This window comes from Microcaecilia unicolor, chromosome 2 (genome assembly GCF_901765095.1).
Source record: "Microcaecilia unicolor chromosome 2, aMicUni1.1, whole genome shotgun sequence".
Classification (NCBI taxonomy): Eukaryota; Metazoa; Chordata; class Amphibia; order Gymnophiona; family Siphonopidae; genus Microcaecilia; species Microcaecilia unicolor.
The window spans coordinates 118,630,137-118,647,722 of NC_044032.1; the positions used below are offsets into that span (position 1 = coordinate 118,630,137).

The following is a 17,586-nucleotide window of genomic DNA, read 5'->3' on the forward strand; positions in this document are numbered from 1 at the left end:
GTGTGCAGCATGGTTTTATAGGCTGTGGTGAGCATCCACCTCTCCTCTACCCTGGACCAATCATATGTGCTGCATATGTGCTGGAGACTTGTAATAGGGTCTTTCATATGTTCTGGAGACTTGCAGTTGGTGTCCTTGGCGTACCTCTTCTCAGTAAATAACATTTGTAACAAGGTATACCAGTTAGCTGAGTTGCCTTAGCAACATGAGGCCCCATCATAGCATGTGACCAGCCAGAAATTCCTTCATGTGATTGATAGGAAAAGAGAGATGGAGGATGGGAAATAGTGCAGCATACCTGAAATAGACAATGTGTTTGGACAGTTGGCCAGTCAAGAGCACGTAGCAGGAGGGTGCAGTGCAGAGAACCGTTCAGTTGTTGGAGTTACCAGCATTTGTTGTTAATCACCCAAAGTCCCATCTACTTCCTGTTCAGCAACTGGAATTCATTGGAGCCCTGCTAGACATGGTTCAGACCCAAGCCTTCCTTCTGCTTCTCCAAGCTGACACTCTGATCGCTATCGTTCATCAGGTTTGGCAGAGCCAGCGGATCACAACTTGGCAGATGTTGAGGTTGCTAGGCCACATGGTCTCTACCGTGTATGTGATTCCCATAGCATGCCTCCATTTGAGGCAAGCCCATGGGATCCTAGCTTCCCAGTGGTCTCAGACCTTGGGGAACCTAGCAGACATTCCCTGTCACTCCACAGCTCGCAGAGCTGCTCATGTGGTGGATCAGTCGGCCCAATTTGATCCTGGGATTCCCATTCCAAATCTCTCCTCAAGAGACACTGACAACGAATGTGTCCAACATGGGGAGGGGGGTCCATGTAGATGAACTCAACATTCAGGGTTACTTGTCTGCTCAGGAGGCGCAGCTTCACATCAACCTCCTGCAGCTCCAGCCTATTAGGAACACACTAAAGGATTTCAGGAATCGGCTGATGAACCAAATTGTTCTCATTCAAATGCGATGTATTCAACAAGCAGGGAGGCATGGGATCGTACTTCTGTTAGGAAGTGGTTGGGATTTGGCAGTGGGCCTCCAGTCATGGCATGTTAATCAGGGTCCACGTGGTAACTGAACACAAGAATCCCACAAAACAATACAAAATGCCAAAAAGTGGGAACTGGAAGCAAACGAAGGGACTTCAGTAGAAAGCAGCATTTTTATTCATGTATAAAGAAATGATTCTTGTATGGTTGTAATACAAATGACTCGACATGGCACCATGTTTTGGCACTTATGTGCCTGCCTCCGGAGTATTGCAGTTGTTTGTCCTATGAGTAGAACTGAACAGCTACAATAAAAGATGTCTGAATGTCTTGAAAAAGACCGTGCACAAGATTTTGATGCACTTTTCCAACAGTTCCATGGAAAACGCTTAATAATATTTGTATGAAATCGATAAGACGACCTCTGTAGTTAGGAGCGGATCCGCAGAGACTATAGAGGTTGTCTTATTGTTTTCATAGAAGAATAAAGTGTTTTCCGTGGAACTGTTTGAAAAGTGCATCAGCTTCTTGTGCACAGTCTTTTTCAAGACCTTCAGACATCTTTTATTATAGCTGTTCAGTTCTACTGAAAGGACAAACAACTGCAAGACTCCTGAGGTAGGCACGTCTGTGCCGAAACGTGGTGCCGTGTTGAGTCATTTGTATTATAGCCATACAAAAATCATTTCTTTATACGTGAATAACTACTACTACTACTTCTACTTAACATTTCTAAAGCGCTACTAGGGTTATGCAGCGCTGTACAGTTTAACATAGAAGGACAGTCCCTGCTCAAGGAGCTTACAATCTAAAGGACAAATGTACAGTCAGTCAAATAGGGCAGTCAAATTGGGGCAGTCTAGATTTCCTGAATAGGTATAAAGGTTAGGTGCCGAAAGCAACATTGAAGAGGTGTGCTTTGAGCAAGGATTTGAAGATGGGTAGGGGGGGGGGGCTTGGCGTTTTCTTATTGAAGTCCCTTCGTTTGTTGAGCCTACTTCCATTTCCCACTTTTTGACGTTTTTTTTAATGTTAATCAAGGCCACATACCTGGCAGAGAAAAACAGCCTGATAGACCGACTGAGCAGGGTTGCCCACGAGATCCTCTAAGAGTGGGATCTCTTTACCACTCATCTCAACAACTGTTCTGTTCCAGGCTGAGATCACATGGCAGACTAGTATCAGATTCCTTTCCTTTTGATTGAAGAAAGGACTGTTTTATACATATCCTCCCATATCTCTTTGGGAGGGAGAGATGACTTGGCTGAAACTCAAGCAAGGCTGGGAGCCATGACTGGACTGCTTTCTGTCACATATCACTCAAAATGAGGGGTCTTGTCTACACACTAACCTCCAGTCTCTAGCCCTCATGGCTTGGATGTTGAGAGCTTAGAACTTGCATCTGTTTATCTGCATTAGGGTGTCTCCTGAGTCCTGTTTGCTTCCAAGAAAGATTCCACTGAGAGGTCCTATAATTTTAAAAGGAAGAGGTTTGTCATCTGATGTGAGGGCAAGGCCTTAGATAGAGAAAACAACTCTGTAAGGGTTCACTTCCAGTTCAGTGGCACTTATTTACCATGTAAAAGGTAAACTCATTTCTCCGAGGACAAGCAGGCTGCTTGTTCTCACGACTGGGTGACGTCCGCGGCAGCCCCCACCAACCGGAAAAAAGCTTCGCGGGACGGTCGGCACGCAGGGCACGCCCACCGCGCATGCGCGGCCGTCTTCCCGCCCGTGCGCGACCGCTCCCGCCAGTTCCTTTTTTTCCGCGCCTGGAGAGAGTCGTGCCTTGCCGCTCTCTCTACTTCAGCCGCCGGATTCTTGCGATCGCGTATACGCGGATCGCGCTTCGTTAATTTAATTTAATTTCCTTTTATCTTTTCTTTTTACAAAAAAAAAAAAAAAAAAGACTGCGCGTGTGGAGCACGTGCTCCCCTTTTCCCTCGCTTCCAGCGGGGACGCTACATTGCGGCCTAGTGGTCGCTCGGGATCGTTTGTTTTTTTCGTGGTGTGATTTTAGCCACCATTGACGACTTTGACTTCGCCGACGCGATTTTTCCGTCGATGTCCTCGAAGGTCCCGAGTGGATTTAAAAAGTGTGGTCGCTGCGGCCGGCCGATCTCGCAGACCGACACCCACGCTTGGTGCCTCCAGTGCCTCGGGCCGGAGCACAATCTCAAGTCGTGTGCTTTGTGTCTCGGTCTCCGGAAACGGACTCAGGTTGCGAGGCAAGTTCTGCGGGACCGTCTTTTTGGAACTTGCGCCGGCCCCTCGACGTCGACCTCGACGGCATCGGTATCGAAGGCCGGTTCTTCGGTACCGGTATCGATGCCCGAGACATCGGCACCGATGGCAGCGACCCCAGGAGAACAGGTCCCGTCGGCCCGCCGGTGAGAGTGGGGTTGAGAGGCCGCGTGGGCAGTCGGCCCCGGTCACTCCCTCAGCTCGTGAGCCACGGGACCGAACCCTGTCTGACCCGGTGCCTCGAGACCGAGGGGGATCGACCTCCTCCTCCTCCATGCCCTCCGGCGCCGGTGACGTGCATCGAAAGAAGGACAAAAGCGTCGTCACTGGACGCCCTCGGTGCATCCTGAAGAGGAGTCGACGCCGAAGCGTCATCGTCGAGAGGAGAGGTCCCCGTCGGTTGTGGAGGTACCGACGCGTCGGGGTTCCGGCACCTCGGTGCCGTCTCCTGGCTCCCAGCAGCTTCCGGCACCGACACCCTTACCGGCCCCACCGCCTTTCCCGGCAGCGGGCCTGGACGAGTGCCTCAGAGCCATCCTTCCGGGGATCCTGGAAGGGCTGATGCGCCAGGCTGTGCCGGCGCCGGGGGTGCTTGCGCCCTCGGCGCCGATGACTGTGGCGCCGGCGAGCTCTAGCCCGGCGCCGGAGCTGTCGACACCGCCGCCGCTTGCGGTGCCGGTCTCGACTGCTACGCAGGTGGAGTCGACGTCGATGGAGGGAGCTCCGTCCCCGCCGGCGCGGGAGTCCACCGCTCGACGACACCGAGACCTCGGTGCCTCGACGTCGAGCCGGGCCCGGTACAGGACTCAGCTACATGAGCTAATGTCCGATACCGAGGATGAGGACTCGTGGGGGGAAGAGGAGGACCCTAGATATTTCTCCTCAGAGGAGTCTACGGGCCTTCCCTCGGACCCCACGCCTTCACCGGAGAGGAAGCTCTCACCTCCTGAGAGCCTCTCCTTTGCCTCCTTTGTGCGGGATATGTCGATCACCATTCCCTTCCCCGTGGTCTCTGTGGAAGAGCCGAGGGCCGAGATGCTCGAGGTCCTCGACTATCCATCACCACCTAGAGAGTCCTCCACGGTGCCGCTGCACAATGTCCTGAAGGAGACGCTGCTCCGGAACTGGGTGAGACCGTTAACTAACCCCACCATTCCCAAGAAAGCAGAGTCCCAGTACAGGATCCACTCCGACCCAGAGCTCATGCGGCCCCAATTGCCCCATGACTCAGCGGTCGTGGATTCTGCTCTCAAGAGGGCACGGAGTTCGAGGGATACCGCCTCGGCGCCCCCGGGGCGGGAGTCTCGCACTCTGGACTCGTTTGGGAGGAAGGCCTACCAATCCTCCATGCTCGTGACCCGCATCCAGTCATACCTGCTCTATATGAGCATCCACATGCGGACCAATGTGCAACAGCTGGCGGACCTGGTCGAGAAGCTCCCGCCGGAGCAGTCCAGGCCTTATCAGGAGGTGGTCAGGCAGCTGAAGGCATGCAGAAAGTTCCTGTCCAGGGGTATTTTTGACACCTGTGACGTGGCATCTCGTGCTGCGGCCCAAGGTATAGTGATGCGCAGGCTCTCATGGCTGCGCGCCTCTGACCTGGACAACCGCACCCAGCAGAGACTGGCCGACGTCCCTTGCCGGGGGGATAACATTTTCGGTGAGAAGGTCGAGCAGATGGTGGACCAACTGCATCAGCGGGAAACCGCTCTCGACAAGCTCTCCCACCGGGCGCCTTCAGCATCCGCCCCCACTGGTGGGCGTTTTTCCCGGGCACGGCAGGCTGCACCCTATTCTTTTGCAAAGCGTAGGTACAACCAGCCGGCCCGAAGGCCTCGTCAGGCACAGGGACAGCCCCAGCGCGCTCGTTCTCGTCAACAGCGTGCGCCTAAGCAGCCCCCTGCGCCTCCACAGCAAAAGCCGGGGACGGGCTTTTGACTGGATCCACGGGAACATAGCCGCCCTACAAGTGTCCGTACCGGACGATCTGCCGGTCGGAGGGAGGTTAAAATTTTTTCACCAAAGGTGGCCTCTCATAACCTCCGACCAGTGGGTTCTCCAAATAGTGCGGTGCGGATACGCCCTGAATTTGGCCTCCCTGCCTCCAAATTGTCCTCCGGGAGCTCAGTCTTTCAGCTCCCATCACAAGCAGGTACTTGCAGAGGAACTCTCCGCCCTTCTCAGCGCCAATGCGGTCGAGCCCGTACCACCCGGGCAGGAAGGGCAGGGATTCTATTCCAGGTACTTCCTTGTGGAAAAGAAAACAGGGGGGATGCGTCCCATCCTAGACCTGAGAGGCCTGAACAAATTCCTGGTCAAAGAAAAGTTCAGGATGCTTTCCTTGGGCACCCTTCTGCCAATGATTCAGAAAAACGATTGGCTATGTTCCCTGGATTTAAAGGACGCATATACTCACATACCGATACTGCCAGCTCACAGACAGTATCTCAGATTCCGCCTGGGCGCACGCCACTTTCAGTATTGTGTGCTGCCATTTGGGCTCGCCTCTGCCCCACGAGTGTTTACCAAGTGCCTCGTGGTGGTAGCGGCCTACCTACGCAAGCTGGGAGTGCACGTGTTCCCATATCTCGACGATTGGCTGGTCAAGAACACCTCGGAGGCAGGAGCCCTCCGGTCCATGCAGTGCACTATTCAACTTCTGGAGCTGCTGGGGTTTGTGATAAATTACCCAAAGTCCCATCTCCAACCGTCCCAGTCTCTGGAATTCATAGGAGCGCTGCTGAATACCCAGACGGCTCAGGCCTATCTTCCCGAAGCGAGGGCCGCCAATCTCCTGGCCCTGGCTTCGCAGACCAGAGCGTCCCAGCAGATCACAGCTCGGCAGACGTTGAGACTTCTGGGTCATATGGCCTCCACAGTTCATGTGACTCCCATGGCTCGTCTTCACATGAGATCTGCTCAATGGACCCTAGCCTCCCAGTGGTTCCAAGCCACCGGGAATCTAGAAGATGTCATCCGCCTCTCCACCAGCTGCCGCACTTCACTGCGCTGGTGGACCGTTAGGACCAATTTGACACTGGGACGTCCATTTCAAATTCCACAGCCCACGAAAGTGCTGACGACGGATGCCTCTCGCCTGGGGTGGGGAGCTCATGTCGATGGGCTGCACACCCAGGGTATGTGGTCCCTCCAGGAAAAGGATCTGCAGATCAACCTCCTGGAGCTCCGAGCGATCTGGAACGCACTGAAGGCTTTCAGAGATCGGCTGTCCTACCAAATTATCCAAATTCGGACAGACAATCGGGTTGCAATGTTTTACGTCAACAAGCAGGGGGGCACCGGATCTCGCCCCCTGTGTCAGGAAGCCGTCGGGATGTGGCGCTGGGCATGCCAGCACAGCATGCTTCTCCAAGCCACATACCTGGCAGGCGTAAACAACAGTCTGGCCGACAGACTGAGCAGAGTCATGCAACCGCACGAGTGGTCGCTCCATTCCAGAGTGGTACGCAAGATCTTCCGAGAGTGGGGCACCCCCTCGGTGGATCTTTTCGCCTCTCAGACCAACCACAAGCTGCCTCTGTTCTGTTCCAGACTTCAGACACAAGGCAGGCTAGCGTCAGATGCCTTTCTCCTTCATTGGGGGACCGGCCTCCTGTATGCTTATCCTCCCATACCTTTGGTGGGGAAGACCTTACTGAAGCTCAAGCAAGACCGCGGCACCATGATTCTGATAGCGCCCTTTTTGCCCCGTCAGATCTGGTTCCCTCTTCTTCTGGAGTTGTCCTCCGAAGAACCGTGGAGATTGGAGTGTTTTCCGACTCTCATTTCGCAGAACGACGGAGCGTTGCTGCACCCCAACCTTCAATCCCTGGCTCTCACGGCCTGGATGTTGAGGGCGTAGACTTCGCTGCGTTGGGTCTGTCTGAGGGTGTCTCCCGGGTCTTGCTTGCCTCTAGGAAGGATTCCACTAAGAAGAGTTACTTTTCAAGTGGAGGAGGTTTGTCGTTTGGTGTGAGAGCAAGGCCCTAGAACCTCGTTCTTGTCCTGCACAAAACCTGCTTGAATACCTTCTGCACTTATCGGAGTCTGGCCTCAAGACCAACTCAGTAAGGAATCACCTTAGTGCGATTAGTGCTTACCATTATCGTGTGGAAGGTAAAGCCATCTCTGGAGAGCCTTTAGTCGTTCGATTCATGAGAGGTTTGCTTTTGTCAAAGCCCCCTATCAAGCCTCCTACTGTGTCGTGGGATCTCAACGTCGTCCTCACCCAGCTGATGAAACCTCCTTTTGAGCCACTGAATACCTGCCATCTGAAGTACTTGACCTGGAAGGTCATTTTCTTGGTGGCAGTTACTTCAGCTCGTAGGGTCAGTGAGCTTCAAGCCCTAGTAGCTCATGCTCCATATACCAAATTTCATCACAACAGAGTAGTGCTCCGCACTCACCCAAAGTTCCTGCCGAAGGTGGTGTCGGAGTTCCATCTTAACCAGTCAATTGTCTTGCCAACATTCTTCCCCAGGCCGCATACCCGCCCTGCTGAACGTCAGTTGCACACATTGGACTGCAAGAGAGCATTGGCCTTCTACTTGGAGCGGACACAGCCCCACAGACAGTCCGCCCAATTGTTTATTTCTTTCGACCCTAACAGGCTAGGGGTCGCTGTCGGGAAACGCACCATCTCCAATTGGCTAGCAGATTGCATTTCCTTCACTTACGCCCAGGCTGGGCTGGCTCTTGAGGGTCATGTCACGGCTCATAGTGTTAGAGCCATGGCAGCGTCAGTGGCCCACTTGAAGTCAGCCACTATTGAAGAGATTTGCAAGGCTGCGACGTGGTCATCTGTCCACACATTCACATCACATTACTGCCTCCAGCAGGATACCCGACGCGACAGTCGGTTCGGGCAGTCGGTGCTGCAGAATCTGTTTGGGGTGTAAATCCAACTCCACCCTCCAGGACCCGAATTTATTCTGGTCAGGCTGCACTCTCAGTTAGTTGTTCTTCGTAGGTCAATTTCTGTTGTACCCTCGCCGTTGCGAGCTTCAATTGACATGGGTTCTTGTTTTGAGTGAGCCTGAGAGCTAGGGATACCCCAGTCGTGAGAACAAGCAGCCTGCTTGTCCTCGGAGAAAGGGTATGATACATACCTGTAGCAGTTGTTCTCCGAGGACAGCAGGCTGATTGTTCTCACCTACCCTCCCTCCTCCCCTTTGGAGTTGTGTGTTTCATCTTTTGCTAGTTATTCAACTGGCGGGAGCGGTCGCGCACGGGCGGGAAGACGGCCGCGCATGCGCGGTGGGCGTGCCCTGCGTGCCGACCGTCCCGCGAAGCTTTTTTTTGGTTGGTGGGGGCTGCCGCGGACGTCACCCAGTCGTGAGAACAATCAGCCTGCTGTCCTCGGAGAACAACTGCTACAGGTATGTATCATACCCTATCTGTACAGCCTCTAGTTGCTTGCTTTGAGAGGTTTGTTTTTGACAAAGCTCTCAATCTACCCTACGGTAGTGTCATGGAACCTCATAGTCATCCTCCCCCAGCTGATGAAAGCTCCTGTTGAGCCGTTTGACACTTGCCACCTCAAGTTCCTGACCTGGAAGGTTTGTTTTTTGGTGGCGATCACTTCAGCATGCGGAGTCAGCAAACTTCAGGCCCTAATTGCTGATCCACCTTACACACTGTGTTGTTATAGTGGCAAGGTTCTCTGCATGCATCCTAAGTTTTTTCTTAAGGTGGTGTCAGAATTCCACTTTAACCAGTCAATTGTTCTGCCAACATTATTTTCAAAATCTCATGCGCATTCTGGTGAAAGTGCACTGCACACCTTGGACTGCATGCGAGCCTTAGCTTTCTATCTGGCGTGGAATAAAGACTATTTACAGTTCACCCAGCTTTTTGTGTGTTTTCACCCAAACAGGATGGGAGTAGTCATCAATAAACACAATTTATCCAATCTCCTTCACTTCACACCCAAGCAAGGCTGATTCTGGAGGGTCATGCCATGGCTCACAGTGTCAGGAGTCCACTTAAGGTTAGCCTCCATTGAGGAGATTTGCAAAGTTGCAATGAGGTCATCAGTCTCACATTCTTATCTCATTACCACCTTGAGCAGGAAGGCTGATGTGACAGCTGGTTTGCTCAGACAGTCCTGTAGAACTTTTCAGGGTCTAAAATCCAACTCCAGCCTCCTAGTCCCATTCTGTTCTCTTCCAGGCTGCACCTACACAATGTAGTTTTATTTACAGTGTATTTTAATTGGTTTTTGGTTGGCCTTACCTATTGACCAATGTTTTCAGTGAGCCTGGTAGCTAGGGGTTCCCACATGTGATAATATGGCTGTCCTGCTAGTCCTTGGGAGAAAGCAAAGTTACTCACCTGTAGCAGGTGTACTCCAAGGACAGGACACACATCACCATATACCCTCCCACCTCTCCTAGGAGTTATTTTTCTAAGCTTGTAGAAGTTAACTGCTGGTCCTGCATGAATGAAATGGGCAATAAGGCTCACAGGCACGTACTGGTGGTGTTGCCAAAAGCTTCTAGAAAATTAGAACGCTGAGCAGCATCCTTACCAGGGCTCCTTCAGTGATATCACCCACATGGGGTAATATGTGTCCTGCTGTCCTCAGAGAGCACCTGCTACAGGTGAGTAACTTTGCTTTACAACACAGGATTCTGTGGCAAAGTATTGCTATTCATATTCTGAAGTATAGGGATTATTTGCTTAAGTGAATATTGGAGATTTGTAAGATTTTATGATCGTTGCAACCATCTGTTTCTACTGGTGACTAGTGTTCACCTTTTACTTTGTTGTTGTTAGCCTTATAGTGATATCAATTCTAAATGCATCATTTGATTTTGGTGGTTTTCTTGAGTTGTTGAAACAAGCTACTGTTAAACCACTCTGAATCTGCCTTAAAAGCACAAATTCTGTTTAATGTGTTTAAGTTCTTTAGGTTTACTTTTAGATTCATCAGAATGTTTTGGTTGTTCATATGTAGATGATATAGTTGTGTCAATGATTCCACCTAGTATTACAGTTCACTCTGGAGAACAGCTATCCTTTGAAAAAGACTTCTAAGGTTGATGGGGATCATTTTGGATACTCAACAATGAAACCTCAAATTACTTGAGTAAGAAGATATTCTTCAAATTGCATCATTTAAGGATAACTTGATCTATTTTCTTTTTCCTCTGATCATTTCGTACAATAGTGCAGACAGTTGTTTTGTCCCAGCTAGATTACTGCAGTGTTCTGTATGCTGGTTTAAATTTAAGACTTGCTAGCAGATTACAGTTTTTACAGAATACTGCAGCAAGAATAATCTATAGATGTTCTCTGTTTGATCATGTGACACTTTTATTTAGACGTCTGCATTGGTTGTTATTGTGTACACGTGTGGAATTCAAAATTGCTTGTATAGTATTTAAAGTTCTACAAGGGAATTGTTCTTTTCTTCTTAAATAATAGCTTATTCAGTTTTTCAGAAGAATTCTCATTTTCATTCTACTCTTATTACTGGGATTTCCATCTGTTAATAAAAGGTTCGTTATAAGAGAGTTTTTGGTAGGTTTTATTTACCAAGCTAGTAAACTATGGAATTAAATACCTGAGCAAATATGTATTCTTTCTGTTTTGTAAAGCACTAAAGCCTTAGATTTTTGGAAAATATCTAGACAAATAACAGAGTAGAGATACTTTTGACCTGCTTTTTTAATCTTATTGTAACCCATGTAGCTTCTTTATTGATGGAAGCTGGATATAAATATAAATTATAGAATAATGTATGTATATGTTGATTGATTTTATGTATTGAATTATTTATCCATATATATATTGGTGAACTTTAAGCTTTAATACATGTAAGCCTTGCACTCAACTTCATGTAGAATCAAGGTAGTCCTATGTACGCATCCCAAATTCTTGCAAAGGTGGTCACACATTTCGTCTCAAACAGAAAGTGTTTCCAAAATAGTCTGCTATATAGCAAGTGCACAATCATTGATGTTAATGATGTTCATAGTTTCCTTTTAAGTATTTTGCCTTTAACAAATTTTGTGGGCAAACACAAGGGCACGGTTCATCCCTACAGTGCAACCTATAAACCCCTGTTAGTAGTCGGATGGATCAGTACACGAGAGGAATGACCTCTGGTACAACTACTTTGCTGTGGGAGACTTTGGAGGAAGATTTGCTATCTTCCGTGCTTGAGGCCAGTGTTACTCTAAGATCAAGGAAATGCTGACCAACCTGGTATCTAAGAGTGAAGAACTGGCAGCTGTAATGCTTCTGCTAAAGTAGATGCTGCAACTGCTGTGGGGCTTCTCTCTTATGAACTGATGCCTGGAGATGCATTTGGGGCTTCACTTATGCCATCTTCTGCCAATGGTTTGGAAGGAGAATGGTATGTGCTCTTTGGAACCGGGAGTGATAGAAGTAATGAGCGAGTTGAAGCAACCTACTTTTACAACAAAGCCTGTTTCTTACTTTAGATGTTCCTGGGACACACTTTCTGAGATGGGTCAATCTGTTTCCTAGATGCTTGTGTTTTTGTCTTCTCAAGTTCAAAATTCTTTGGAATCCTCCAAGTTGATGGGATCAGAAAGTAATTTCCTTGGAAAATCATCGATAAGGTAGATTGAGACATAAGCAGTTTAAATATTCATCACTATCTTGAGAATTGGGAAAACTCATTTATTGTAGGGCTTTGTAATTTTTTGAACTTTCAAAGGCCTGACAGTAAAAACCAAAGTAAAAACTGAATAATTGCTAGTGAACTGAGACAGCTACAGCAGGACAGGCATGCCTGAGAAGGAGCCTTTTGCACTGCATTTGATCAACCGGAGAAGGCAGGCTTATGAGGAGAGCAGATTGGGGCAACACGGTCTTAATAGAAACCACAGGAAATATATACCATAATGAGTACCCTCAAACTACTCCTAATAATCTACTCCCTAACACTGATCCACTTAACACTAACCACCCCACTTGCAGAAAACATCATCATACCCATACTACACAATCATTATAGATTGATCAAATACACCACACCTCACCAAACTGTTAACCTAAACAAAGGAAGAACACTTACATGCGAACAACCACAACAGAAGGGAAAGAAGGGCCCAAACAAACTCACTTCAACAAAGAAAAGACAACTAACAAAAGTCCACTTAACACCAAATACAGAAGACCCATTCCAAACAATCCAAGTGGGCTACGTCAGCTCCAGATCCACTGTAAATAAAACAGCAATACTAACAGACTGGATCATGTCAGAAAACCTCGACCTACTCTTCCTCACTGAAACTTGGATCCATGACCAAAAGGACCCTATAATCCTAGTCCTGTGACCTCCAGAATACAAAATCACACACTGGACCAGAAAAGAGAGGCGGAGGCATAGCACTAATCTATCAGTCCCAGTTTACCACCGAAACCACTGCAGAGTCCATAACACCTCAACTTGAAATTGCCTCAATCAGAATCCACAACAAAACCCTACGCAATCATGTGAATTGTGTTTTGTTTTACAGACCTCCAGGTAATTGGAACGAAGGCCAGACCAAGTTCATGGACTTCATTTCAAACACTTGTGTAACCAACTCCAGTATACTAGTATTAGGAGACATTAACCTCCACATAGAAGACCCAAACTCTACCAACGCATGAGAATGCAAGGAATTCCTCCACTCATGAGATCTTAAATGGCCACACATGCAAGCAACCTATGTCAAAGGGCACACACTCGACCTCATCTTACACAATCTGTCCTCAGACCAGAACCTAATAATAACAAATTAAATGGACAGAAACACCATGGACCGAAAATTTCATCACTGGCTTGGACCCAACCCCTGGTGAATACCCAGCGGACCGAACCTGGTCAAACTTCGCTCTCCTCACCGCAGAAACAGTCACCCAGGCGATTAATAGGTTCTCCAACTCTCGCTGTAAATTGGATACCTGCCCCAGCTACCTAATAAAATCTGCCCCCCCCCCCCCACCGCTTCATAGCAGACCTTACATCCCACTTAACCTACATGCTTCAACAAGGTCTCTTCCCTAAGAAAAATGGCAACATCCTACTCACCCAATACCAAAAGATCCCAAGAAAAAATCAAACGAAATCACTAACTACCGACCACTACAAACTAAATCTGTCCCTAAAATGATGGGAAAAGGGTTCACACCTTATATAAGAACACACAACCTACAGCACAAGAGGCCAAATAGACTCAGAAACATTTTGGCAACAGATATACAAAAACGAATGGACAGCACAAACGGACTCTATATACTACCTCTCAGAATGGGATAAAAGATGCAGAAGCATATTGGACGAAATAGCACCCTTACGAACAAGAACCTAACGTAGGCATAACTTGATACCGTGGTTCAACGAAGAACTGAAAAAAAAATAAAAACACAATCCAGGAAAAAAAATACAAAGAAAATACAAATATGCAATAAGACAGACCAAAAGGTCATACTATAAAACTAAAATAGGGCCAGATTACAAAGACACGAAGAAATTATACCAACTCGTGAACAAACTACTAGACATCACCTTGGTCACCACAACCAATACAGACATCCCATCTGCAGACAACCTTGCTAAATACTTCAATGAAAAAATTGCAAACCTACGTAACACGCTACCTCAGGACAACACCGATATCGAAAATTTCATCACTGGCTTGGACCCAACCCCTGGTGAATACCCAGTGGACCGAACCTGGTCAAACTTCGCTCTCCTCACCGTGGAAACAGTCACCCAGGCGATTAATAGGTTCTCCAACTCTCACTGTAAATTGGATACCTGCCCCAGCTACCTAATAAAATCCCCCCCTCCCCCACACCGCTTCATAGCAGACCTTACATCCCACTTAACCTACATGCTTCAACAAGGTCTCTTCCCTAAGGAAAATGGCAACATCCTACTCACCCAATACCAAAAGATCCCAAGAAAAAATCAAACGAAATCACTAACTACTGCCCAATAGCATCAATCTCCACTACCCCAGCTGCAAAGGACTCAAATACAAATCAACCTATGCATCCAGCTTTTCCTGCATAAGCACACAACTATGGAACGCATTACCAAAAGCCATGAAAACAACTTATGATCACCTACACTTCTGGAAATCATTAAAAACTTACCTGTTCAAAAAGGCATACCCTGTCGACCCAACTTAAATGCCTGTTCCCTGCAACACAACGAAACCAAAGCTCGTAATGGACATATAATAACTCTTCCTCTCTACGATTTCCTAATATGTCTGTACACATGAACCTTATTCTACCACATTACTGTATATGTTCATACCGGAATTGGCGAACGCCTTTACGGTACTATGTAAACCACATTGAGCCTGCAAATAGGTGGGAAAATGTGGGATACAAATGTAACAAATAAATTTGAAGCAATATTTCCTTGAAATACTTAAGATTCCTCAATAATTGCCGGTTTTAAAAGCATATTATTTACTCCCTTTTGACCAACCTATTGCTTCAGATTCAGGTTTGTCCTCTGATATGATAATGCTTTTAACACTGCCACTTTGAAATCCAATCTCTATCTGGTTCAAGAACAAAGTTGACACTTTTTTTTTCCCCTCCAAGGAATAAAGTTGTACATTTCTTGATTGTAAGAGTAGAATTTATCCTGATGCTACACAAGTTAACTCTGAAGAGAAGACAACATTTTTTGGCATTAAGATCCCAATTGTATCAATTGTTGGGGGGTTTCGGGTTACATTTTCCTTGTAAGTACGTTATAAAAGTGTACTACCAAAGATACGTGTCTTATGAGCCCACCTATTTCAATACATTCCTGGATTCCAGTTACCTGGTCATCTGCCTCTTCAAGTGCATTCATGAGTTACATCTACTCTTTGATAATTGCCTTGTTACTTAAAAGCCATTTTCTTAGGGGTTAGTGTTTCTACTTCTATGTTTCGTGCCTTGGGTCCTCTTGTTCTTTGTGTGCCAAAATGGGTAATATAGAGAAGTTATTTTCCTTTATGAGTTCTTTAATATTTTTCTTTATCTTTTTCTACCCTGTTTCTCTAACAAGAGTGTTTTTGTAATGTATATGTTGAACAAATGAATAAAAACAGTAACAAAGTTTATGCAGGAGTTTGTTTCCTTTAGCTACAACAAACTTGGAATTCCAGTATCAATGAGTACCCTATCTAATTGACTACCATTCTATATTCACTTTTTTTTAATAAACAGACGAGAAGTTTATGCAAAGCAACTATATGAGAGTATATGCAAAGCAACTACTTGGTCCTGTCTTCATACACTGAGTTCATGCTACTGCTAGAACTAGTCTTCAGTCACAGACCATGCCGGTCAAACTGTACTAAGCAAATTCTAGTCTACTGAAAGCTTACATCATGTAACATGGTATCTTCTTAACAATGAAAAATTGTTTAAATTCTGGAGAAGCCCTGAGCTTAGGAGACATCCATTTGTGTATTTGATTAATCCTGCTGTCTACAGAGATCATCCATTACAAGTAAGCTACATATGTTTATTTAGATTTAGCACCTGCCTTTTCTATAGGTCAAGATGTTTTATTGGGTATTTCCCTGTCCTCAGAGGGCACATGAGGCAATGGGAAAGTTAAGTGGCTTGCCCAAAGTCACAAGGGAGCATCAGTAGGATTTGAACCCAGGCTTTGCTTTTTCCTGTTGATTTTGTTTGTCTTTAATTGTATAAGAAAACTATTTTGGGACTTGATGTTTTTTCTACTAATGAAAGAAATTAAGAGTGAAGTATACAAATCTGAGCTTTAGGGTATTACGACAATTGTTTCTTCATGAAAACAGAAAAAAAAATCCTGTTATGAAGGGCATCCTATTCTTTAGCATATACAGCAAGATTGCATGCAGTGCAGCTTATCATGTGGATTCCAGAACAATTAACATCAAGGAAATGAATAAGTCTTACTACTGATTTCCTATTGGTAGTAACCTCTTAGAGGGTAATTTTATAAAACTTTTTTGCACATAACCTAATTTTATAACAGGCATTTTATGATTAAAAGTACATGCCATTCAAGCTGGTGTGTACTCATACAGTAGGTGTGCTCAGGAGTTGTTTGGTGGGAGCATAGGCAGTTGTGATGCATGTCTGTATTTTGCATGCTAACATTTAGACCTGTAGGCTCAAATGACAGCCCCCACAATCTAGGCATTGTTTCTGCAGAACTTATAGAATAAGCACCTTCCTGCCCTGTTAACCTAGGCACTCTGTTATAACTCTACCTGTGTTTCTGCTGAGGGCAAGGTATATATGACAGCTGTTGAGGAGTTGGCATTTCAGTTCTTGAAGCGTGGGGGGGGGGGGGGGGGTTGTTTTTCCTTATTAGCATCTATCCGTTGAGATTTTCATTCTAGGTTCAAGCCACCAAGAGCACAATAGTTCTTTCAAATTCCTGAAATGGGGTTTAGCTGAATAATATCCAAACTTTTCAGGGCACGGGACCTGATGGGTTCAGTGGCAGTGCTGTATACTCCTTGTAGGAGCCTGAGGTTGTTCAAGTCCAGCATTTGCTCCTTGGACTTCCCAGGGAGTCTTAGCCAACGCAGCATAATGGCCAGATTCACTTAATGAATGCATACTGGGTTCCTGAAGGGGGTGCAATATTGTGAGCTCTGGCTAGATACTAAGCTAGATTGATAGAGGCATGCAAGAGAGCAGGTTTATAAAATTGGGGAAAATATCTTGGAATTGAAAACTAGGGTTCATGATGTTGTAGTTATTAAAGACTAGTCTTGAGCTGGAAGCCAATGGGAGAAAGAGGGAAATGCTGGGCCAAAAAAGTTTCCATTAAAACATTTTTTTCTTAAATTTTAGGAGAATGAAAGAGACTTGGAAGAAGCGAAAGAATACAAGGATGCACATTCAGTACTGCAGTCGGTGAAATTAGAGGCATAAATATTGCCAATAGTCAATGTTTTATGTATATTACCACTTGAAACCATTCCACTTCCCTCTGTTTGGCAGAAAATACAAGAATGTAATGATTCACAGTAATTTGTGTCTTTGTTAAGGCAGGTTCACAGTAGACATATTAAAGATGAATCAAATAAATGGTTTTGCCTTATACATTATGATGTCTGTAAATTTATTTTTTTTGGGGGGGGGGCACACTACAGAGTTCTTGATCTAGCAACAGTAAAATAGTACTTGCATTTGTTAACAAATATAAATATGATGAAAATATGAAAAGAAAATTGTACTGGCTTCATGTGACAGGAATACTTAATTTTATGTATGCACAGGGCAGCTTAACCATTTATAGGTCCCTTGTCAAACTGTAATTGGATGCCCCCCCCCCCCACCACCACCACTACCACCGCCCCCCCCCCCCCC

At 46.5% G+C, this 17,586-nt stretch overlaps 1 protein-coding gene across 1 annotated transcript in view; it reads left to right on the forward strand.

Moving 5' to 3' along the window:
- Nucleotides 1–17,324, forward strand: part of TBCA (tubulin folding cofactor A) — an 85,673-nt gene extending 68,349 nt beyond the window's left edge. The window contains exon 4 of the mRNA XM_030193247.1: nucleotides 17,068–17,324. Within this exon, the coding sequence (XP_030049107.1) occupies nucleotides 17,068–17,148 (81 nt within the window). The 3' untranslated portion in view covers nucleotides 17,149–17,324. The remainder of the gene's footprint in view (nucleotides 1–17,067) is intronic.
- Nucleotides 17,325–17,586: the final 262 nt, after the last annotated feature.